The 25972-nt window shown below is 35.9% G+C and overlaps 1 protein-coding gene across 3 annotated transcripts in view; it reads right to left on the bottom strand.

Moving 5' to 3' along the window:
* ZNF654 (zinc finger protein 654) overlaps window positions 1-25972 on the bottom strand; it is a 120582-nt gene that overhangs the window by 20714 nt on the left and 73896 nt on the right. The window contains exons 3-6 of one of the 3 annotated variants that reach the window (XM_043995324.1): window positions 20172-20253; window positions 13459-13594; window positions 9334-9536; window positions 8671-8810 (exon numbers count right to left, since the gene is read on the bottom strand). In XM_043995324.1, coding sequence (XP_043851259.1) covers window positions 8671-8810; window positions 9334-9536; window positions 13459-13594; window positions 20172-20253 — 561 coding nt within the window. Of the gene's footprint in view, window positions 1-8670; window positions 8811-9333; window positions 9537-10497; window positions 10632-13458; window positions 13595-20171; window positions 20254-25972 lie in introns of those variants that run through there. The other 2 variants (XM_043995325.1, XM_043995326.1) reach the window with 2 other exon arrangements.

Genomic DNA, 25972 nt, shown 5'->3' with positions numbered 1-25972 from the left:
GTGAGTGATACTGTTGTCTATTCATGCTAAGTGTTGCTCTGGGAACTACTGCTCAGATCTCTGACTTGTGGGCAGAGAATTGAACAGGTGATTCCTTGCTTAGATGTAGCAAATGGTCACCAGGCTACTTAGTAGAATTAGTAGTAATTTTTTTTCAGGGTCTCTCTGAAAGCTTTTTAGAAATAACTTGCTTATTATTTTTTTTAACTTTTTTTTTTTTAAGTGAGGCAATTGGGGTTAAGTGACTTGCCCAGGGTCACAAAGCTAGTAAATGTGAAGTGTCTGAGGCTGGATTTGAACTCAGGTATTTCTGACTCCAGGGCCAGTTTTCTATCCACTGCGCCACCTAGCTGCCCCATAACTTGCTTATTTTTAATAGTAACAGACTGATATAAAAAGGACCTCTTTCTAATAAGAACAGATTCCCTGAATTCAAAAGTTAGGCAGCACAAGTATACTCCAGACAATGAACAAGGTATGAATGGTCAAGCAAAGGGAGGTGGCATACAGCAGCCCCAGCATGTTCACCACACTAAACGGTTTTTAAAGTTTGAAAAGCCAACAGAAGGGGATTCTGGACTCATAGTGAATCACATCTAACTCAAAAGGGACCATCATCTATTCTAACTCATACCTGAAAACAATCCCTTGAATGACAAGTTGTCATTTAGCCTGTACTTTAAAACCTCCAGTGAGAAGAAATGCATTACTAAATGAGGTAATCATTCCACTTTTGTATAGCACTGTTTTTTATGTATCAAGTGGAAATCTGAATCTTATAGTTTCCAGCTATTACTGCTAAAAAGTTTAGGATGAAGACAGTCTATTTCCTCTTTATCATATTCCTCCCCTCCTCTCCTCTTCCACCCAGTTACTTCCACTGATTTTCATATGGCATGATTTATATTCTAACAATTAGGATCTTTCTCCTCTGGATGTGCTCCAGTTTGCCCAATATTCTCCATAAAACATGACATCAAGAATTGAATCTAATGCTTCAGATGCAGTCAAACCAAGGAAGACTATGAGGTGGACGATCATTTCCCACATTCTGGTTACACAAAGGGTTTTTTGGTTTTTGGTTGCTGTTGCCATTCTTCATTTTGAGCTCTGGGTCTCTTTTATACAAACTATAATCTAGTCATTCTGTATTTACGAATTTTTTAAGCATAAAATTTCACACTTATCCTTATTAAATTTTATTTTATTAGATCTAATCCATTTCTCTAGCCTACAGGGGTCTTTCTTTTTTTTTGGACCTAGGTTTTGTCAGCCAGTGTGTTAGTTATTCCTCCCCAAAATTTTACAAACATGACTTCTATGACTTTATCCAAGGTACCATTAAAAATGCTGACTAGCACAGTGCCAAGGACAGATCCCTGGCATAAAGACCTCTCCCTTCAAACTGAAATTGATCTATTAATGACTACAATGAGTCTGATCATTCAACCAGTTGTGAATCTACCCCACTAAACTATATAGGTCATATCTGTCCCTTATGTCTACAAGGATAGCATGAATGACCAAATCAACTGCTTTTCCCAGGTATGCTATGACTAAAGCATTTCCCTGATCACTCTAGACCCCATGTCAAAGAAGAAAATGAAGTTAGTGTGTCATAATCTGATCTTGATGAAGCTATGATAGCTTTTAATAATACTAAAAATGTTGCTTCGGGGCAGCTAGGTGGCACAGTGGCTAAAGCACTGGCCCTGGATTCAGGAGGACCTGAGTTCAAATCCGGCCTCAGACACTTGACACTTACTAGCTGTGTCACCCTGGGCAAGTCACATAATCCCAATTGCCTCGCGGCCCCCCCCCCCCAATGTTGCTTCTCTTTTCAAATGCTCAAAAAGACATTTTGAAAAATGAGGACTCCAAGCTCACCAGTATTTAGCCTACTTTCCCAAGTCAGTGTGGTATAATGGACAGAGTGCCAGACTTGGAGTTGCAAAGACATGGTTTCAAATACTCCTTGTGATACTTACTTTATGACCATGGGCAAGCCACTTACATACTCTGAACCACAGTTTTCTTATTTGTAAAAGGAAAGAGCTAAAAAAGAATGGCCTATAAAGGTTCCTTCTAGTTGTGAATCTATGATCTTTTTTTGTTCCCTTAAAAAAATATAGGAACATGTGCTCCCTTTCAGTCCTGTAGTACTTCTTCTGTCTTCCATGAGCTTTCTTTCTTTTTTAAAAAAATTGCTTTTCATTTATTCATTCTTTGTGTGTGTGAGACAATTAGGGTTAAGCAATTTGCCCAGGGTCACACAGCTAGTAAGTGTCAAGTGTCTGAGGTTGGATATGAACTCAGGTCCTCCTGAATCTAGGGCCAGTGATCCATCTACTTCGCCACCTAACTGCCCCCTTGCACGATCTTTCAAAGACTTCCACAATAGCAAATGAGTTGTTGAGTTCAAGAGTGGATAACTGTAACTCATTTGGGCTCGGGCCAGAGGAAGCCATGTAGTACTGAAATCTAAGTCAGCAATGTCACTGGATAAATTGAACTAAAGACTCTGGAATCTTGAGGAAAACTTTTTCTTACCTTTAAATTAAAATGAGGTCCTATACATATAACTCATTTTAATTTAAACTCCCAAGTATTTTATACACACTCACACACACACACACAATATTTGTATATATAAGATTATATATGTATATTGTATATATAACTATAATGTTTAGGAAGAATTAAAAATACATATTTTAAAATTTGAAGCTTAAGCCTAAATTCAGGATGTTATAAATGGGAAGGGGCATGAAACTTCTTCCCTTGATCTACCATCAACCATCAACCACTTATAAATTAATGAAATGGGGAAAAAAAGCATTTAAGTGCTTACTAAATATTAAGCACTTTACTAGGATCTAGGAATACAAATACAAAGACAAGACAAGCACTGACCTCATGGGACTTCCATTTTAGGTGGCAGTGAGAGGGACAACTCATATAAAGGGAATGGAAACCAAAAGAAGGGTATTTTGGATTAGGAAATCGCAAGGATAGGGAGGGGAGCCATAAAGGAGTCAACAGACATATCCTTTCTAGGAGCAAAGTGGTATTTTAATGATTACTGTTCCCATAGCAGGAGAGATATAAAGTGGGAATTCAGTGGAAGGGCAGATGGTGAAGAAATCTACCCTGGTAGAGAACTGGATGATAGGAAAAGGCAAATTATCTAGCAGTTAAATCACCAGGGGATACTCTTGTCTGTATCAGAAAAAAGTCTTGTAGAGCTATCTCTGGATATCATTGAAAAGTGGAGGCAATATGTTTAACATGATTGTAACGTATACTCTATATCAAATTGTTTACTGGCTTTGGGAGGGGGGAGGGAAGGGAGGCTGGGAGAAAAATTTGGAACTCAAAAAATATCTTTACATGTAATTGAAAAAAAATTAATTAATTTAAAAAAAGTGGAAGAAGTTCAATGACTTCAGCAAAGATTAGAATATGGAGATCTAGAGCACAAAACCAATCCAATTAATCCAAATAAGTGGGGATATTTTGTTCAGGGACATAATTTTAAAGAGTTTCTTGAACATCATAAGAGAAATGTTCTGATATTCAGAAACTAAGACTCAGTAAGGCAATGACTTGTCTTCTAGCATTGAAGAAGAAAGTATGAATGTACCTTGGATTATGGTACAGTTTCTCTAGTTCTCCTAAGAAGAAGAATAGTAGATGATAAAGGTCACCTTTAAGGATTTTCCTGGGTTGGTGGGGTGAAGTAGATGATAGAGGGAATTCAAGAAAAATACAATGAGGACATCGGTCAATTGGAAAGTTAATGGATTGGGGCAGCTAGATGGTGCAGTGGATAAGCATTGGCCCTGGATTCAGGAGTACCTGAGTTCAAATCCAGCCTCAGACACTTACTAGCTGTGTGACCCTGGGCAAGTCACTTAACCCCAATTGCCTCACCAAAAAAAAAAAAAAAAAAAGAAAGTTAATGGATAGAGCAGCAGGCCTAGGGTCAGGAAAACACATCTTCTTGAGTTCAAATATAGACTCAGACACTTACTATCTATGTGATCCTGGACAAGTCACTTAACCCTGTTTGTTCCAGTTTCCTCATCTATAAAATGAGCTAGAGAAGGAAATGGAAAAACACTCTAATATCTAAGCCAAGAAAACTCCACATGGAGTCATGAAGAGTAAGACATGACTGAAAAATGACTAAACAATAATACAATGAGGACACAGGGGCTATGGATCCTGACTGCCTACAAGAAAAAAAAGACAGGAGAGTTTGATATGCCATCTACGTTTGAATATGGATATTATCCTGTAACTTTGGACCACCAATAACTGAAAGTTAGATACCTCAGCCCCACCCCAAATGTGTGATCCAGGGTTTCTGTGACTTTGGCTAACAAAGTTTCAATGGAACAACTGCAAAGTTCGTCATCTTTTTTATCTTTAGGTAGTTCTATTTCTATGAGATAAGCCTTAGTCTTCGCTACCATGCTTCCCTATTATCACTCTGCCCCTTAAAAAAAACTGTGCTGGGGGCAGCTAGGTGGCATAGTGGATAAAGCACCGGTCCTGGATTCAGGAGGACCTGAGTTCAAATCCAGCCTCAGACAGTTGAGACGTACTAGCTGTGTGACCCTGGGCAAGTTACCTTAACCCTCATTGCCCTGAAAAAAAACCCAACAACAACAACAACGAAACAAAACCAAACAAACTAAAAAACAAAAACAAAACAAAACAAAACTGTGCTAAGACTTTTGGAACATCCTGCATATAAATATATTTCAATAACTTGATAAGAAAAGATTGTGAAGATTACTTTGAAAGGTGGCCAAAGGCATCCTAATAAGGTTGCGAGGCTTAGCTGTCATTCCTCAGTAAATATAATTTTGATTACAGAAAATAACTATTTTTATCAAATACAGGAAGCTTGTTTGATTTCCTATGAGATCACACCAAAATAAACTTAGGCATGGTATCTGGTGATCACCATACTTACAGATACTAAGTTCATGACATCCCTGCATAATAGGGAGAGAAATAGCTAATGTTTTCTGAGATTCTTCTAAAATCTTGCTGTAATATTTAGACACCTATAGGTAATACTCCTCTGATACTTAATTACATATATGACCAATGAAGACTTGTATTGCACTGGAGCCAGTCTGATATGTTTCTAGATAGGAGTCTATATTGGGAAATTAGAATATGGGGTTGGGAGAGTTAGTGGTCACTACTTGTAACTTTGTAGTAATCATGAGACTCTTCTGCTGTGGGGATAGATGTAAAATGGTAAGAATCTGGTTAATGGGAACAATTTATGCCAACTGGCAAGTATCATAGGATCAGTAAAGTCAGAACAGCAGACAGACTTAGGCCAAGAGTGACAAGAACTCAGCCAGAATCTATAATGATTCCAGGGAAATACTTCTAATTTATTCCATTATTAGAACTTTGTCAGATTAAAGGGTTTTGGTTTGAACTTCAAGTTAAGCTTTTAGTTGTAAGGTAAGAATTCCCTGGGGGGATGTCTCTTTCAAAGGAGACATATTTGGGCTAGAAAAGATAATTATGTGCTAGATCACAGGACTCTAAAAAACTTCTGACTCTGGTATCAAGAAAAGCAGTAATGGCAGTGTATATATGTGTGTCTTTGACCTTAGGGAAATGGATATGCATCTAACCTGAGTTCTTCCTAAAATATGGAAACAGGAAAGGCTCAGCACCACTGGAGTTGGCATCAGATAGTATCAGGTTATATACAGATCAATAGAAACTATTTAATGACAAGGTTCATCTTCTAGACTACTTGGTAGTATAGGCTTGGTTTTGGGTGAAGGCCTAGCTAGTTGTATTTATGACTCTAGGCTGATTAGTGAATTATCCTCAGTTAAGCAGAGGGACTTCATAGAAAAAAAATGCCTGCCAGTTATATCCTTCTGCTACCCCCAACCCCTCTACACTATATTAACGTAAGAAGATTCCAAGAACAGGGGATATACTCCTTTGTGTCCACATACTGATAGTTAATTGAAAAGGATCTAACAGGTGATAATTCTGTCAAATCAATAAGTTCTTAATTACCCATATTCCAGGGTCTGCATATACTGATGCACCTATACCATGTAAGGGGCTAAAATTCTAGCTATACTGTCTAAAATATCTAATGAGTGGTTGCCAATAAATTATAAGCTTTAGAAAGAGTTAGACTTTTAAGCATTTATTAAGGAGAATAAGAATTTGGTAAAGAGAGAGAGAAAGGCCTAGATTCACCTATCTATTAAAGGAAGAACGCATTTCTAGCTCCCTTCTCCACCAGAGTACTCAGGAAAGAGAGCCAGTCAGAGTGCCAGCCTCCCCCTTCTTCCTTCCACCAGCCAACATCACTTCCTGATGCCAAAAAAAAAAGCCACATGGTCTTGCCCTCAGAGGCCCTCTCCTCATGTTGGAGCTTTCCTACAGTAAATCTCCAGCAGGTGCCATCATTCCAATCGTTACAACCATGCATCTATATCATTCTACCTGCACGGAATAAGGATAATGGGGAAGTTGGCCCATAGAGAAGGAACACTGAAAGGATAGTAAGAAACTAGAGGTATGAGGGGAACAATGCAAGATGGCCCCTAAGGTTATTCAGAAAGTAATAGAAAGGGAAGGAAACAGAAGAGAAAGAGAAGAAAGCAAAAAGCTGACCACATGAATAAAATCTGCTAGAGAAAGAAGATAAAAAAGTGGATAAAAGTTAATGGTCCAGAAGCTAGGTAGATCTTTAGACTCAGAAGGCGACAAAATCTTACTCAAGGCCCCAAAGTGCAGAGATTAGAATCTGACTGGCCAACACAGAAGGGGAGGGTAATTCCTCTGAATTTACCTAAGTTCTAGTACTGTCAATACTAATACTCAGACTAAAAGAAAAACTGGAGTTGACCTCATACCTAGGAAAGCAGGGAATCTGTTCTCTCTAGCAGGTCTCATAACCAAATAGACCTAGGATAATTAAACATTTTTTTAAAACTTTGAACAGTATAGGAATTTTATTTATTTTAGTAGCTACCAAATGATTTCTCCATCTTTAGAAAAGCTACACACCAAAAAAAGGATGTTATAGTAAAATTTGTTTTAAAATTATTTCTTCACACTCTACTACAAACAATTACATTTTTGGGGGGGTGAGGCAATGAGAGTTAAGTGACTTGCCCAGGATCACACAGCTAGTAACTGTCAAGTGTCTGAGGCCAGATTTGAACTCAAGTCCTCCTGAATCCAGGGCCGGTACTTTACCACTGGGCCATCTAGCTGCTCCTAAATTGTTTGTTTTCTTTTTGTTTTTTTTTGTGAGGCAATTGGGGTTAAGTGACTTGCCCAGGGTCACACAGCTAATAAGTGTCAAGTGTCTGAGGCCAGATTTGAACTCAAGTCCTCCTGACTCCAGGGTCGGTGTTCTATCCACTACGCCACCTAGCTGCCCCCAACAATTACTTTTTTTTTTTTTTGGCAGGGCAATGAGGGTTAAGTGACTTGCCCAGGGTCACACAGCTAGTGTCAAGTGTCTGAGGCCAGATTTGAACTCAGGTCCTCCTGAATCCAGGGCCGGTGCTTTATCCGCTGCACCACCTAGCTGCCTCCAACAGTTACATTTTTACAGTAAGCTTTTGAACAAGGATAATTTGGAATTTGAAATCACTGCTAATTCAGGGGAAAAAAACTTTTTTTCTCAAGATCTTTACAAATTACTGTGCTAAGGAAGAAAAGAACAATTTTCTTTTGTGAGATTTCTTTCAGTTATCCTAACCGACTGTTAAAAACTTTCATATTTTACCACACTTTTAAAATTAAAATGGGCTATCAAAGTAATAAGAAATAGGGGGCAGCTAGGTGGTGCAGTGGATAAAGCACCGGCACTGGATTCAGGAGGACCTGAGTTCAAATCCGGCCTCAGACACTTGACATTTACTAGCTGCGTGACCTTGGGCAAGTCACTAACCCCAATTGACTCACCAAAAAAAAAAAAAGTATTAAGAAATAAAAAGAAATTACTTGCTAACTTTATAAAGTCTTATGGCACATTACAAATGAGAGTTTGTCTGAAGGGAAACTCCTTGAGGCACAAATTGTTTTGCATTTTGTCTTTGAACCCCCAGAACCTAGGACAGCTCCTTGGTTTGGGTAGGTACTTAATAGATGTCTGCCGGGCTGAAACAAACCGTTGTTTTTAAAATATGATTCCATAAATCATACTATTTCAAACAAAAATCTATATTCAAAAGAGAAAAAAGCCTTTAATACCCTTACCTCTAATTCTCTGAATTAGAAAATAAAGTACAGTAAGTATATTAGAAGATTTATTTAAATAGTTAATTTTTACTTGTTGGTCAATACAAAGAAACCTTGCCATTTAGAGGAGAAAATCTTAATGGCATTTTTATTTTGCAAACATACATCCCAAACTCGGCTACCCAACAATTCTTTCCCTTCATACTGGGAAAGTTTCTTATTAGAAACACTTACTGGGACAGCTAAGTGGCGCAGTGGATAAAGCACTGGCCCTGGATTCAGGAAGACCTGAGTTCAAATCCAGCCTCAGACACTTGATACTTACTAGCTTGTATGACCCTGGGCAAGTCACTTAACTCTCATTGCCCCATTAAAAAAAAAGGGGGGTTGGGTGGGGAAAGAAACACTTACCAAATACAATACATGTCCCCATTCTGGAGCTGTGGAATTAGGAATGATTCACAGAGCTGCAAGGCTAATGTAGTCTTGCCTTCTTTTTCGGTGTTACAGATGATATCAATTCCATTCTTACAATCAGTTCTCAATACATGCTATAAGTTTAAAATAAGATTGGTTCATACAAATACATATAAATATATAAATAGTTGTACAGCTGAAATTACATTATCCTATATTATTCTATGGAAGAAGTAACTAATGCTTAGCTTTCTTCCATGAAAGTTGATGTCTGAACTGGTAAAAGTTGTCTAAGAAATAGATTCATTCTCTAAATTAAAGGGCAGAATAATTACTTTAAACATTCAGTATCTTAAGAATTGGTTTAAAAGGCAATTATTAAGTTTCCACAATTCTTATCTGACTTCTTTAAAAGTTAATCTCTTTTCTTTCTGTCACATCCAAAGCTCAACTCAAATTTTCTTGGTATCTAATGCTGATTACATCATTTGTTTTGTTATATTAATTATAATTAAACCCACAAATGAGATGAAATAAATTACCAGAAAAGAAAAAAAATGGTTAGTGACTTTCTTAGAGAATTAATCTAAAAAAAAGAATATGCAGATACACACCCAATATATCACTATAGTATTGAAATTTATTCTCAGTTAGTACCTCCTGGAATAGTTGATCTTCTAATGGTGACATATATAGACATGTGAAGAATGCTTGATGGAAGTACAAGTCTTTATTGATATCTGGGTGATTTATGCAACATTTGATAAGAGCCATTGCCTCTGGTATACGTTCACAAGCAATAAGGTATCTGGCACGCAGTTCAAAGAACAGTGGATTTTCAGAGCTCAAATATTTGTTAACTATATTAGAAAAGAGGGGGAAAAAAGAATGTTATTTAAGAAATAGAATTTAGCAATTCGGTATTCCCTGAAATTTTACTACTTTAACATTCAAACTTAAAAAATATTTAATTCGTTATGCTTTAACAAAATTTAGTTATATGACTGGAAAAGGGGTGAAAATGATGATAATGTAAAGACTTAAAAACTGATAAATGCAGTGATCCAATTATGACTTCAGAGGACTAATTGTGAATCATACCACATCTGCCAAGGTGGCAGAACAGAGGTTTGGAATGAAGCATATAATTTCAGACTCAGCCAATTTTCTTGATTGTATAGGTATAGGTATAGGTATAGGTATAGGTATATGTATAGGTATAGGTATATGTATATGTGTGTATGTAGGTTAATCACTGGGAAGTGAAAGTGATATAAAAAGAAAAAAGCATCATCAAACTTATTTTTTAAAGGGGGGGTTGGGTGATGTCAGGTATCCAAACTATCAACTTTTTTGTGAGTCTAGAAAATAACTATTATTTCTATTTAGATTTTGTTATTTTAAGCTATATTGAAATATCCCTAATTTAGACTGATTGTGGGAAAGCAAGTCCAAATTAGTGACAAGTGTAGCTGGTTTGGTAGTTTAGATTCAGGTTTTGATTGTTGTTTTGGTTTGGACCTATACTTTCATCTTTGTAGGTAGCTTTGGGTGAAGACATTCTCTTGAGCAACAACTGTTCTGCAACTTAAAAATGCTTAGAGAAATGATTGGGACACTGAGAGATTCAATGACTTGCCCAAGGTGACACCAGTTAGTAACTGTGGAAAGCTAGACCTAAAGCCAGGTTGTCCAGAAGTCCTAGGTCATCCTAACTCTGGAGCCAGCCTTCTATCCACTAGTCCACATTGTCTCTTTAGAGTCTGTTAAAAATAATGTGTGTGTGTGTGTGTATATATAAATATAAATGTGCATACATACCAGTAAGGGCACTTTGGAAATCCACTCTAAAGGTAAAAGTTATGATTTATTATTTCAAATATAAATAAAAGCTTCTATTTTCCTTGTTAATACTATTAATTGTTTTCCCCTACACAAAATATCACCAATTTCAAACTGCCTTCAAATAGAAGTAGTCCCCAACTTACTGAGTTATAGTTCTAAGTTATTTGTTTGGAATTAAAATGATCATATATATGTGGTTTCACACACACAGACATAAATATAAATATATATATATATGTTAACATATGTTATTACTTTTAACTAGAATGACCTTTCCTATAATAGGTATAAATATATACATGGTGGTTCAGTTCTAAGACAGCCTACAAAGAACAATTCAACATAAAGTACCCTAAGCAGAGCACAACAGCATATGCACCATGAAGCCTAACTAACTACTATATGGAAACAGTGTTACACAACATCAGTGAGAAATTACTATGCCGAGTTCTGATTTGGAACCTTAGGAACGAATGCCCTCTGTGGCTATAGCAGTAGGATTGAGGACTCCTCTAGCAGGTGTTGTTTCCCATGCCCTGAGATGAGAGATTCAACAGAGTAGGCTGCTGAGGAGGAGAGGGATGGAAAGAGGGAGACCTTAGGGCCACGAGATTCCTCTTGCCAGTCATGTCTCAATGCTGTCTGTTGTCCCAAGTATTTTTTTGGGTTGGGGGGGGGCAGTGCTCCAGGATTATACTGCATGCCTTGCCTTCTCTCTTCTTCATAGGCTTTTCTTCTTTCACCAGTCCCATATGAAATAGAACACAGCTTTTCCTCTACCCTCTTGTTTAAATCAAATGAACACCTCATTAATCACCTGTCCCCCTCTCCCATTTTCCCTCACTTTTTAATTTTAATCTTATTAAAAAGAAAAAAAAATCCCCACAGATGATAAATAGTGGCTTTAGGAGTAGAATTCATACACATTTCAGAAGATCATTTCAATAACTCTTCTGTGCATTTTTATCCTAAAAGCTAGAGTACTAGGACCAGAGAAGTAGAGATAGCAGTGATCAGCTTAAAGAGCTAACTCTTTCTTCCTTGTCACTCCAGTCCTGGCTAGACTGGTCCTTGAATTAAGGAGGAATCTTCAGCAAGAAGGGGAGGGAAAACGTCAAGAAGTGGCAGTTGGAAAGAAGAGAGTTTCTGTAGTCATCTGGCTGGGACAGATGATTAAAAACTTAAAATTTGCTATAGAACTAAGCGCTTGTTATGCCATTGGACTAGAGACTTTGGCTTTAAAACATTATTATTTATTTTTAACATTCATTTAAAAATATTTTTGTTTCAAATTCTTTCCCTCTCTACAGTTCCTCCCCTGCCTACTGAAAAGGCAAGCAAGGATGTCAATTATACATTTTGAATCATGCAAAACATATTTCCATAATAGCCAAGTTGTAAAGAAAAAAAAAAGAAAAAACAATTAAGAAAGTAAAAAAATTATACTCTCTCTGGAGGTAGAGAGCATTTTTCATCACAAGTACTTTGGGAACTGTCTTGTTTCATTTTATCAATCAGAGTAGCTAAGTATTTCATAATTGATCAGCATTACAATATTAATGTTACTTTGTACCATGTTCTCCTGGTTCTTCTCACTTCACTTTGCATCAGTTCATATAAGTCTTCTCAGGTTTTTCTGAAAAAATCCTGTTTGTCACTGTTTAGCACAACAGCATTCCATCACAAACATATGCCACAAGTTGTTTAGCCATTCCCCAACTGATGGGCATCCTCTCATTTTCCAATTCTTTGCCATAACGAAGAACTGTTGTAAAAATTTTTTTGTATATATAAGTCCTTTTCCTTTTTCTTTGGGTATGGCTAAATCAAAGGCTATGTAGTTTTATAGCCCTCTGGGCATAGTTATAAATTGTCCTCCAAGGGCAGCTAGGTGGTGCAGTGGACAAAGCACTGGCCCTGGATTCAGGAGGACCTAAGTTCAAATCCGACCTCAGATACTTGACACTTACTAGCTGTGTGACCCTGGGCAAGTCACTGAACCATCACTGACCCACAAAAAAACCAAACAAACAGTAAATTGTCCTCTGGAATGGTTAAACCAGTTTACAACTCCACCAACAGTGCATTAAGTGTTCTGATTTTTCCCTTTAGCATGTCATTTTCCTTTTCTGTCATGCTAGCCAATCTGATAGGTGTGACACAGTACCTTGGAGCTGTTTTAATCTGCATCTCTATAACAGCGATTTAGAATATTATTATTTGACTTGATAAGTGATTTCTTCTAAAACCTGCCTGTTCATATCCTTTGACCATTTATCAATTGGGAAATGGCTCTTATTTTTTAAAATGTGACTCGGTTCCCTATATATTTAAAAAATGAAGCTTTTACCAGAAAAACCTGTAAAAAAAAAATATACCCCTAGTTTCTTGCTTTTCTTCTAATCGTGGCTGCAATTGATTTTATTTGTGCAAACCCTTTTATATTTAATTTAAAATTGTACATTCTCTATCTCATGTTTTGTCATAAATTCTACCCTTCTTCATAGATTTGATTGAAAAAAATTTCCAAGCTCACTTAATTTGCTTATGATGTCATCCTTTATGTATAATTCATGTCCCCAATTTTGACCTTCTCTTGGCATAGGCTATGAGATGTTGAAGACCTCTGCTTGTAATCTTAGATGTTTACATTAATGTTATAATCACAATCTTAAGGTTTGAGATTTCTTTTTAGTGGTATGTTTAAAATATTGTCATATATTATTTTTGTCACATTGGTCACATATTTAACACATAGTTAGGAACTACTAAAAGTGGAAACATAGTTGTAACAGTTGTAGAAGCATTGTTATGCTCATACTGCTCATTTTCTTCCGTCAATTATATTGACAGTATCGCCACTCAATTATTTAGTATTATAAATAAACAAATGGTGACATGATGAATTCAATGTTACTTTACATATGCCTTAAATACCTATATCCTGAGAGGTTGGCTTAGCTTTAAGAACTGCTTGCAACACTGGATCTTCCCATGGTCCACCATCTCTAATAATTCGAGTTACCAGTTCCAGATTCACATTTCCATATCTGCTGAGGTGGTTCTGGCATTCCTACAAGAGGGAAATTACTTTAGTTTAGTTGAAGCATAGGTATATGATTAATGAAATACAGAAAAAATACTGTTGGAAAACCATATAATTTTATTTATTAGGTGAATATTCATTTTCAAAGTGGCATCAAATGATTCCATGTGCTCAACTTTATATATGTACATTACATATTTTTCAACTAATGAACTTTGCAGTCTAAACACTATATATATAAAGGTGATACCTCTTTCCTTACTTTTCAGATATCTTTAATTTTTTCAGTTATTCATTTTTTAATTTTTCTTTTAAAAATTTATTTTTGCAAACATTTCTCTCTCCTTCCCAATGTCTTTCACCAATTAAAAAAAGACATTAATTTTGCTTTTTACTTTGTAATTGATTTTATCCCGTAACTGCTTACTTACATCATGGTTCTCTGTCTCTGAACTTGGTTCAGAATTCAACTAGCCTGTAATGCATTAAGTTTAGAAACCAGTCTTCTTGCTTATCACTGTTCTATTCTTGCCTTGAAGGATTCTGCTATTCATGGGGATGTGGGTGGATACCAGAGAATTCGGCATTGTATCTTGACACCACCAAACTATCCTTCAAGGATGTCTGGTTTGCTATCCAAAGAAGTCTGACTTTGCAGGTGGACTCAAACAATGAACATTTCTCAGTCTCAAGAGGGAAGGAAGGGATTGTTGTTAGCCCTCATTTCTAATTTCCAACCATTCATAGTTCCCCATCTCTCAGCTTTGTAACCATTTTGTTGTCCACCATATAATGTCATCTATCCCGTTTTGTTCTTTGTTCTGTACTCCCTGAAAACCTATTAAAGAGGAGCTGTCCTTCAGCTACTGGTCACTGGCATAAATCGAGGCAAGCCATTGATCCCTTTATTAATAGGTTCACACTCTATCAACAAACTGTTTACCTTGCTTGGAGAGAACATGCTTCAGTCTGTTTCTATTGAATTTCACTCTCAAAAATCATAAACATGAATAATCCAGAAAATTAAATTCCCACAATGGTTATATCTAAAACTGCATCTTCATTCAGAATTTTAAGTTCATCACACAACAGGCAGGAGAGTGGAATGTTCCAACTTTTGTCCTTCAGACTCATGCTTTTATCTCTGCATTGATCAAAAACTCCAAAAGTTCTAAAAGTCTTTCAGAGTTGTTTCTATTGTACAAATTGTTCTTCTAGTTCTGCTCACTTTACTTTCCATCAATTCATAAAGGTCTTTTTATTTTCCACTGAAGCTGTCCATTTTATAATTTCTTATAACACAATAATATTCAAATACATGCATATACCATAAATGGTTTAGCCATTCTATGTAGCTGAATGAAGAATACATTTTTAGACATGGCTAATGTGGTAATTTGTTTTGATGAACTATTAATGTTTATGATGAGCATTTTATAGGTGGGTATCCTGTTAGTTTCCAGTTTGAAGTTAGTATCAAATGCTATTTGTGCATTTAAGTCCTTTTCTTCTTTTTTTGATCATTGCAGGGTATAGGCCTAGCAGTGGTATAGCTGGATCAAAGGGGATGCATAGTTTAGTAACTGTTTGGCCATAGTTCTAGAATGGCTGGACCAATTCACAGTTTTAACAACAGTTACAAATATGTTTGTTTTCCTAAAGCCCCTCTAACATTTGTCATTTTCCCTTTGTCCAATCTAATGGGTATGAAGTGGAACCAGAAAGTTAATTTAATTTGCATTTATTTCTCTTTTTACAAGCAATTTAGAACATTTTTTCAATTGGTTGTTGCTTGGAATTCTTCCTTTAAAAATTGCCTGTTCATATCCTTTGAATATTTATCTATAGTGGAATGGCTTATTAAATGGTCTTATAAATTTGAATCAATTTCTTATGTATCTTGGAAATGGGACCTTTATCAGAGAAACTTGCTGCAAAGACTCTTTTTTTTCCCAACAATTACCTGTTTTCCTTCTAAGTTTAACTGCATTAGACTAATGTGAGCAAATATTTTACATTTTCTAATCAAAATTATCTACTTTATCTTCTGTGACCTTTTCCATCCCTTGTTTAGTCCTGAACTTATTCCTTATGAATAGATCTGAAAAGTACTTTCTTCCTCCACTTTGTATATAAACATCAATAAAAAGGTGATTATTTTAAACTCACTGAAAAAGTAATACAAATTCTTATTAGGGTAGAATCATCGTTATTTCCTAAAGGCACCAAAAGTTTCCAAAGGAAGCAAGGGGGAGTAAGAGCAAAGGGTCTCTTACCTCAAATTGATGCTCTCTAAACTTGAAATAATGCAAAAAATGGTCCAGCACAACATTCTTATATTAACAGAAAGGTTCTGGTCATCAGTTGCATATAGTTTCTGAAGACATTTTTGACCATTCCAAGGTACTAAAAATTCCCTTCTGAATTAGGGAATAACATCTTTTCAAAACAATGTGGTAAAACCAAAGCTACTCTGGGCATATGAAAAGTTTAACCATGATTCAGCAGTTGAGGGTTGGCTTTTGGCCCAAGAAACAGACAAGAAGTAAAGGTGGGACTTAAATAGGCCACCATAATACCTGCATACCTACCCATGGCTCTCAATTCCTGAGCATAAACTTTCTTAGCTGTCTGTGGTTAGTGAGACAATTTTCATATTATCCTTATCTCGAAAGGGTTTTAGAATTATGTGGATCTAAACAAAGTGGTAATGAATTTATTATCAAGAGTTTGCCTTCTATGTTTTGTGAACGGAGATCAATTTGCACCATCAATTTAAGACACTCATAATTCATAACTCAACAGTTTTTCCCTTAGCTTTTCTAAAAGACACATTCTCTCAAAAGGTTTAGACAACTAGAGGTTTAGATAACTCTACTACTCTGCCATAAGGATATGGAACAACACAGCTGAATACTGTACTCATTTTAAAAAATGTATTTTGTGACAGAGAACAAATTACATATTTTTTCACAACCAAGTCACTTTTTATGTTAAGTATAAACACAGCCAAAGATAACAGAAAAAGAAATACATAATTAAAATGCAGCAGTTAAATGATTAAAAGACTATTATAATTCCTTCCCAAAGTCTCAAAGATTTATTGTATGCCTTAAACAAGGATTAAAAAAATAATTTGAACCAATACATGAGTCCAAGTTGTTTTTATATTTTTCTATGTCTTAGATAAGTCTTTAATTTTTCTCTTCCCTAGCCTGTCAGTATTTTTTGAGTATAAAATTGTCACATTTCCCAAAAATATTTTCCTTTTAACTCAATGCTGTTAATAATGATCACAGCTACTTTTAAAAAAGTGAAATAGCACAGACTTACAGAAGATTGATCAATGCCTATTTCTAAAGAGCAATGGCAGTGAAGTTATACATACTTTGAACCATTAAAACTCTTATCACCTTGTTTCCATAATTTAAACCCTATTTTAGTGAGCTTATGGAATTATTAAAATTGCTACTTACCTACAGGCTGGGAAAATGAAAATTAGTATTGCATAAGGGCCAGTGATATTTAGAACCTAAAAAGCAGGGAGAAGTCTTGGTGGAAATATTTGGGCTTGTTGGTTTGAGTAAAAACTACTAGAAATAAACTGGAGGTGATTGGATCCTTTATGCTGCTCTCCCTTCCCTGTTAGGTTTCTTCCAGGATGGAGTAAAGATACAATCTTTGAGAACAGTGTCACATTCTAGATTGGTGTTCAATTGTAACCTGTTAGTGAGTAGAGATTTATAGGAAAATATAATGATCCACAAGAAGAAAAAGCGAGATACTAAAAAGCTCCTGTCACTCTTGTGATTTGTCACTTTCTCTAAGGCACTGCCCTCTTAGCATTATCCTGTGTCTCTATTCAAATCATTTACACTTGTCTTCATGAGCAAAAGCAATCCTTTCTTTCTTTCTTAGCACTTGGTGGCTCTGATCAAACTGTTATTTATTTTCTGAATGTTTGAATGTAGGCATATCTTTTGTATATACTCATTTGTGCTATGTTGCTTGTTTTGAAAACATGGATTTGTTCCATTGTGATTAATATACTGGGGATCAATTTAAGCATAAAGTGATTTTCATTTGCTTATGCTCAATTTCATTCTGCAAGAATGACGAAAACTGCATCACTTCCAGTAACTCAAAAGTTGCAGCCCTTCCAACACCCACTTGCATAAGCAAACCTCTGGTCTTTTCCCAGGTAAAATGCCATATTTATTGTCTATTTTCTGGTGTAGTAGGAGTAGTGGTTGGAGAAGGACTGTTTCACACCCACTCACTCCCCTTTCCCTTAACCTCTACCATGGGACCATGGCCAAGACCACCCTCTTGTCCCTGGTCCTAGAGTTGTGGTACACCAAGACAGCTCTTTCACCATAGCCAATGACTAACAGCCCAGGCCAAGGCTGAGTAGGAGCTCATGGCTGTGGATACTGCTAACGTTTATTATAGCATTCATGTATTTCTTAACCATTTAACATGTGCTACCATTTTTATTAGTTCTCCATTTTTTTATACATTTACTGAAAAAGGTTTTGAGTGTTGTCCTCCTAACCACATTTTTTCTCCATAAGATCTATGGTTTTTATTATGAAATTTTGTATATATACATAGCATAGTAATTTTTTTTTAGGAGACCATATGTCACATTATAGCAGAACTGCACATCTTAGTACTTTTAGATCACCTGAGTTAATGAAGGCTTTTCTACACATTGATTAACTGGGAAGGGAATATAGAAGCATCAAAAGAGCACTAAACTTAGTTAGAAGTCTGAATTTGAATCTTTACCTTGCCATTTGCCTCCAGGTAAGCCACTTTTCTCAGGCTGCAGTTTCCCATAAGATGAGGGAGTTGTACTAGGTGATCCCTAAAACCCCTTCCATTTCTAATAGTTTCAGTCTGGTGAGATATGTGATGATTTAATGGACAGGTGAAGAGGAAGAGCAAAGGCGCTGGACAAAGGATATTAAATGGTAGCAGTAGGATTTATCCATGAAGTGGTTAAGATATTTGGCCAGGAATATATCCCCCAGAGAATGACAAAAGGACTAAAGATCTGGCTCTAAGGAGAGAAAAAGCCAAGAAGGCTAACCACTACTGGGGGAAAAAAAGATGCACATTTTAATACTTACAGACACTGATTCTTTAGAAGACATATAATGTAAATAAAAAATAAATTCCACTAAGCTCTTGCATTATTTGTTTAGACAAAATCCATATTTATTGTAAACCAAATTTACTAACAATAGAGTCAATTAGTGTCAAACATAAGAGTATGTTTTGTTCATTCCAAAGAAATGGCACAATAGGAGTGCAAATTTTATACCTAAGTGGGCAAATATTCTTTAGCTACTCTATAATTAACTAAGGGTCAGGGACTACCCATGTAATTTCACTGGTACAGGGAACTCCAAAATGAGGAAACTCGTCTACTAAAGTGGTCTAGCAACTTCAGAGTCTCAGTTACCTAGGGCGTTCAGAAGTTATGTTTTTGTACATTTATATATTTTATGCAATATTCTTGATAAAATTGTACTTTTCAAAATTTTTCATGGTTTAGGGTGGGATTATACATACATATGACTATGAAATATGTCGTTCTACATTTAGTGAAGAGTGCTTCCTTTAGGAACTGAAGCACTATTGTCAGCTATCAATTTTAATTAATTTCCTATGCTCAAACTCAAGAAATTCATCACAGACAAAGGTCCTCCAAATTCATATGATCACAGATTTAGATCTGGAAGGGATCTTAGAAACCATCTTGTCTGAACCTCTCATTTTACTAATAAGGGAACTGAGTTTCTGAGAGGCTCTGGTATAAGTTGACTTGTACAAGGGCACAGAGGTATTAAGCATAAGAGATAGAATTTGAATCACTGGACCATGCTATATTCCTACAGAAAGAACTAAATAATTAAAAACCTTCCAACTATAAAAATGTTTTGAAAAATGTGAAAAGTTTTACTAAAAATATTTTATGTTGCATTTAAATATACATATCATGCCTTGAGTATATCATTTTTGTTGTAAACTGCTAAAAGGTAAAAGGACTTATGAAAATACCTGTTAAAAAGGGTTTATCTTCAAATAGAATTTTGTATATTCATATCGATGGAGAAGAGCTACTATAAAGAGCTGAATGCTATAATGCTATCTGTTAAATAAAGGCTTAAATCTGTGTTCACTGGGCATCTTTTTCTTTCTTCGTAATGTGTTTATTCTTTTTAATCATTCCAGTTCGTTTTATCTGGCACCTATGCAATTTCACATCCTTCTGAGCCTATGGAAATACAAAAGCAAAAACAAAACCTAGCGCTATTCTAGGTTAAATAAGGAATCAAGGTAGTTAGTAATCAAAGCTTTAAAAAATGAAAAAAATATTAACAGCTCCACATAGTTACTATTAGCAAAATAATTAGTTTCCATTGAATAATAAAAGACTATATTTTTTCTCTACTACTACTGTAATAAGATCGTGTAAGACTTCTGAAAATTGTAACTTTAACATCATTAAGCAAGCTAATTAGGCAATATATTTATATATGTTTTAGTAGTGATGTGTATTTTACATAGAAAATGTAACAGGAAATTTCAATACCTGGATTGAACCAAGAATATCCTTTAATGGCTCTTCATAAAATTCATCTTTTCCGAAGAACAGCAGCAACTCAAAGAAACTCCTAAAAAATATCAAGAAATTTCAAAGTTTTGCCCCAATATAAAATAAGTCTAAAATTATAAATACCACATAATAACAAGGATAAAATATATATATTTTTAAAAGTCAAAAAAAGAATTCAACAACTGAGTTCTGATCATCACAGGCAAAATGTCTGCCTTTACAATTAAGTATTACACTGTTCAATTTAACTGCTTACTTGTTTACAAATCTCACTTCACTCTTCACAGTTAATACTGAAGGTCCTTTGCACACAGTAGGCACTTAATAAATGTGTGTTGTTGTCCATGTCAATTCTATTTTTACCCTTACTTTGCAAGCAGCCTATAGGTCAAATGAGAAATACTCATCTTGACTCTACCAATAATAATGAAATTTTTAATAGTTACTGTCACTTACAAACTGGAATGTACAGAGAAACTGAAGTATAAGAAATTCCTCTTCCATTTGGAATTTATGTAGGATATCACATACAAAAGTGGCAAATATCTTTTTTAAAAAGAATGCATCTGGGGCAGCTAGGTGGCGCAGTGGGTAAAGCCCCGGCCCTGGATTCAGGAGTACCTGAGTTCAAATCCGGCTTCAGACACTTGACACTTACTAGCTGTGTGTGCCTGGGCAAGTCACTTAACCCCCATTGCCCCGCAAAAAAAAAAAAAAGAATGCATCTCCTTGTTTTATACTTTCTTTGATATCAATGATCAGAGGATTCCACTGTTAGATAAAGTAATTTCTGTGCTTGTATCTAAAAAGGCTGTGTACTCAACACATGCATGAGGAACATTTCACTGGAGGAGAGCCTTTAAATTCAGGTTTGTTCTCATAAGCCAAATGTTTTTGCAAAATGACGCTTTTACTCACATTTAGGTATAGCCCTCTCCTTCCCCTTTCAACTGCTAGAACTCTTCAAAAAAACTAGGAAGAGTTCATAAAAGTCATATTCAGGGAAATTGTACCAGATAAAATCTGAACAACGGTGTGATACTTTTTTCTCCATGTTAGTATTATATATGTGGAGGGAGGTGTGTGTGTGTGTGTGTGTGTGTGTGTGTGTGTGTATGTGTGTGTGTGTGTGCATGCACGTGCACATAGGGAAGGCGGGGGGTTTGGTTGGGTGGTGAGGAAAAAGGCTTTAGACACAAGCTATGACCTCAGCACCTTAAATGCCCATTGAAGAAGGTATTGACTTGTTCTGTCAATTATTACATTTCACCCCCTACTCCTAGCGGCTCCCTATTACCTCCAGGATCAAATACAAACTCCTCATTTGGCATTTAAAGACCTTTATAACCTGGCTCCATCCTCCCTTTCTTGTCTTTTTGTACTTTCCTCCTCTTCTGGCACTCTGATTTTACTAACTGGGGCTACTTGTTGCTCCTCAGACATGACACTGCATTACAACTATAGTACTATCTTTCCCACATGCCTGAAATGTTTTCCCTCACTGCCTCTGTCTCCTAGCTTGCCTATCTTTCTCCATGACTCAGCTCACTCTCTCTTCTCTAGAAGGCCTTTCCAGGTCTCTCCCTCCCAGTTTCTCTTCTTTAAGATTAATTCCTATTTATTCTGTATATATCCTGTGGGTACATAATTATTTGCATGTTATTTTCTCCATTAGAATGTGAGCTACTTAAAGGCAGGGATTATGTTTTTGCCTATCTCTAGGCTAGTGCCTAGCACACAATAAGTATATAAATGCTTGTTAATTTATAGACTTATAATTCGTCAGTTATATTCATATATGTCATTATAGTCACTGGGTGTACTGTTCTCCTAGTTTTGTTTACTTCACCTGCATCAGTTCATGAAAGCCTTCCTATACTTCCCCCAAAATTTCATATTTGTTACTTTTTACAATATAATATTATTCCATTACACCCATATATAACTTGTTAAGCTCTTTTCCACTAGATAGACATCTATTTTCCTTCCATTCTTTTGCCACTGCAAAAAGCGCTGTTTATACCATTTCTTCGAGTCAGCAAGCACAAATTTTCTCTTAGTTTATGTGGGTAACTCATATTACCCACAATTAAGGTGCTTGAGACTTGGGCAAAGAAACACATAATGAACTTCTGAAGCTGCTTGCATTTCCCATTTAGTCATTGTTTTACACTTAGAAAGAGCAAAAAGAATGAAGCTTTTTAAGTCCTGTGTAAGACATATCATCTCTATTACCAAAGGCTAGGTTCTAAAGATATCTGAAAATTGAGAAATCTTTATAATGTTCCCAAGAAAATATTTCAGACAAACTGATCTCATTTCAAACCTTTGAAAGCTCTACTTATGAAAACTTTATCTATACAGAAGGAACCTGAATTAGGTTAATCTGCTTTTAATACCTTGTTTTCATATTGGGATAATCTCTCTTAACAGAGAACTATGCCACCTGTTGGCAAAAAGAGCCACTTGGGAAGAGGGATAGGGTGTAATCTGAATAGGAACAACAGACAACAAGAGTGAGATAAACTTGGATTGTCAGGGCACAAAGTAAACCCCAAATCCAGAGCCTCAAGAGAAGTTGTTGTTTTTTTTTTAAGAGAAGTTTACCAAAACCTTTTCATACACTGACATAGTAGGGTCAGTTAAAAATTATATGAACTAAAGAAATTATATCTTTTAATGGTTTAGCTTCTTTCTTCAGCATCCAGACTACTATCCACAGTTATTAATAATTCTGATAATCCAGTTAAAGCTTAAAAAAAACCATCTGCAAACAGAGCTGTAGTTTTATGAAATAATCTATTTCTACTTTGATCTTATTTTATATTAAACAAAAACTCTAAAAGTCTGCTGCTATATTCTACTTGTTGGTCTTGATATCACTATGAGAAGAGTGATGACAGTGTTCCTATAAAATTATTTTTTTCATCAAAACAAAGTATTTCAAGATATCTCCCCACTCTGAATCTTGTATCATGGAGACCACTCTGAGTTCCATTATCCCAGGAGCTGGGTCCAAAGGAAATATCCTGACTGAAAATATCCTGAGAAGAGAGGGAAAGGGGCCCTGTATGGTAGGACTGCCTAGGGTGCTACTTGCTTTAGTCCCTTTACCTTCAGAAAGAATCCTTTCCCTATTCCCTTTAATACTAGTGTCTTTCTTTCCATTTACATTGACTATATAGTTTGTACATAGTTGTATGCATGCTGTCTCCCCTATTAAAGTATGAGCTCCTTGAGGTCAAGGAGTGGCTTTTATCTCCTCTTTCTTTGTATCCTGAGCATTTAGCATCATTCCTGGTACATACACAGTAAGCACTTGGCACAAGCTTGTTGACTTGAGCTGAATGTGCCCAGAAATAAAAAGCTCGGGGGCAGCTGGGTGGCACAATGGATAAAGCACAGGCCCTGGATTCAGGAGGACCTGAGTTCAAATCCGACCTCAGACCCTTGATACTTACTAGCTGTGTGACCCTGGGCAAGTCACTTAACCCTCACTGCACCCCCCCCAAAAAAAAACCATACACAAAAAAACCCAGAAGACAGAAAAAAAAAAGCTCCAGAAAACTCATATCAAATCCTTATTTTTCAAAAAAAAAAAACCTAAGGTTAAATGGCATTATTAAAATGTACATTGAAACAAATAAACTTTGAAAAGAATAACACTGAAGACTTTTAGTTTACTAGCACCTATGGTTATCTGAGGTCTGATTTTAAGTTTTTCAAACTTGATAAGTCTGACTGTACTCTAAATGATTTCTGACACATATCATGCAAATAAACCATGCTTCAATTTTAACAGCTAATAATAGATAACATTTCCACAGTACACTCTATGTGCCAGGCTCTGTGCTAAGTCTTTTCATAATTATTATCTTATTTAATCCTAACAACTACCCTGGGAGGTAAGTACTATTATTATCCCCATTTTACAGACAAGGAAACTGAGGTAGAGGTTAAGTGACTTATCCAGGGTCACACAGCTATTATCTGAGGCCAGATTTGACCATAAGTCTTCCTGACTCTAGACCCAGCACTATATCCACTGTGCCACAAAAACTTTAATCTAGGAAGCTAAATCTATCACCTAAGTATCTATTGCACTGTGAATAAAATGTCTTAACTCTCATTTTGGAAATAGCCTAGATAATATGGACAAATCTTAGGACCACATATACTTCCAAGATAAAATCATGTATATAAGCCATCAATAAGAGCATAGCAATGAACTGTGCTGCTTTCTTATTTCTATTTGCAAGTGAAGCTTGGAAAACAAAACAAAATATGTGGATCAAATCATGATTTTGAATATTTCTTTTCCTTTGCATCTGCAAAATACTTAAAAGTACAACTAATTCTTCCAGGAACTTTAATTTTCAGTTTTTCTCTTTCTTTTCTAACATAGCTCCTTATGTTAGGCCTAGTTTTGTACATGCCAGCAAGTGTTTAACAACTAATTTAGAAACAAACATGTTAGCAGTACACACCTTTTTTTTGGGGGGGGGGGAAGGGCGGGGCCATGGGGGTGAAGTGATTTGCCCAGGGACACACAGCTAGTAAGTGTCAAGTGTCTGAGGCCGTATTTGAACTCAGGTCCTCCTGAATCCAGTGCCAGTGCTTTATCCACTGCGCCACCTAGCTGCCCTGCAGTACACACTTTTAAGTTTTATCTGCATTATTAACATTTTCTCCATTACTTTCTTAGGTCTAGATCATAGGTATTACACTCACCTGAAACAGCCCATAAAAACTCAGGAGTGTATGTAACCTGAACCAGATGAAAATGTGATTGAGAAATGTTTATAAAATAAATAAATGAAAATACAATAGAATATGAAATGTCAACATGTGGCTTTCTAAGTCATTATGAAGCCACAGGGATCCATTTCTATTTGGGTTTGAAACCAGTGGTCTACACAATCAAAAACAAATCTGAAATGTGTAAATGCTTAAATGAAAACTTAACAACTGCCTAAGATGGATCCAGTACACCACTTTTTACAATCTTTGTGGGTATATGATACCATCCTCTTTATTTATTTCACACTTTACAGAACTGGAAGAGGCAATCTAGTCCAACTCATACCCGATCAAGCATCCTCTAGAATATTTCCAACAAAAAGTCACCAACTCTGTTTGAAGATCTTTAATAATAGGGAACTTACTAGCTACCCAGGCAAATAATTACACTTCTGGACATCTAATTTCTTATAACGTTTCCCTTATGATGAGCTGAATCATGACTTTCTACACTTTGTACTACTGCTCCTGTTTCTGCCCTCTAAGCTATGCAGAAAAAGGGAACTCTCTTTTCCGGAGATCAGATATTAAAAAACTTGAAGACAACTAGGGGACAACAGTTACCGGAAAGGCAAAGATAAGATCAAGGAATAGTGAACGATCCAGTTTGCCTAGAATGCAGCACATAATAAGGGAAAGTATATAAGACAAGGGTTAGGAAGTTAGGTTGGAATCAGATCGAAATGGTCCTGAATGATAGAATCAGGAAATTATGTGTTATATACGGAAGATAACAGAGAGCTTTTGAAGAGAGGAGTGACATGATCATAATTGTACATTAGAAAGACTACTTGTGCCAGAGTATGAAATATGCTGATTGGAGAAGATCTAAGATCTAGAAGACCACCAGCTAAAAAAGTATTATAATAGTTGATAACAAATTGCTTTTCAACAAATCATCTCCTTTGAGCATTAAAACAATACTACAAAATAGACTATAAATATGTGTATTTATTCTCTCAGACAGAGGTTAAATG

This window comes from Dromiciops gliroides, chromosome 3, assembly GCF_019393635.1.
Source record: "Dromiciops gliroides isolate mDroGli1 chromosome 3, mDroGli1.pri, whole genome shotgun sequence".
Lineage (NCBI taxonomy): Eukaryota > Metazoa > Chordata > Mammalia > Microbiotheria > Microbiotheriidae > Dromiciops > Dromiciops gliroides.
The sequence above is the reverse complement of the archived record's forward strand: the minus strand, read 5'-3'. Positions and strand labels throughout refer to the sequence as shown.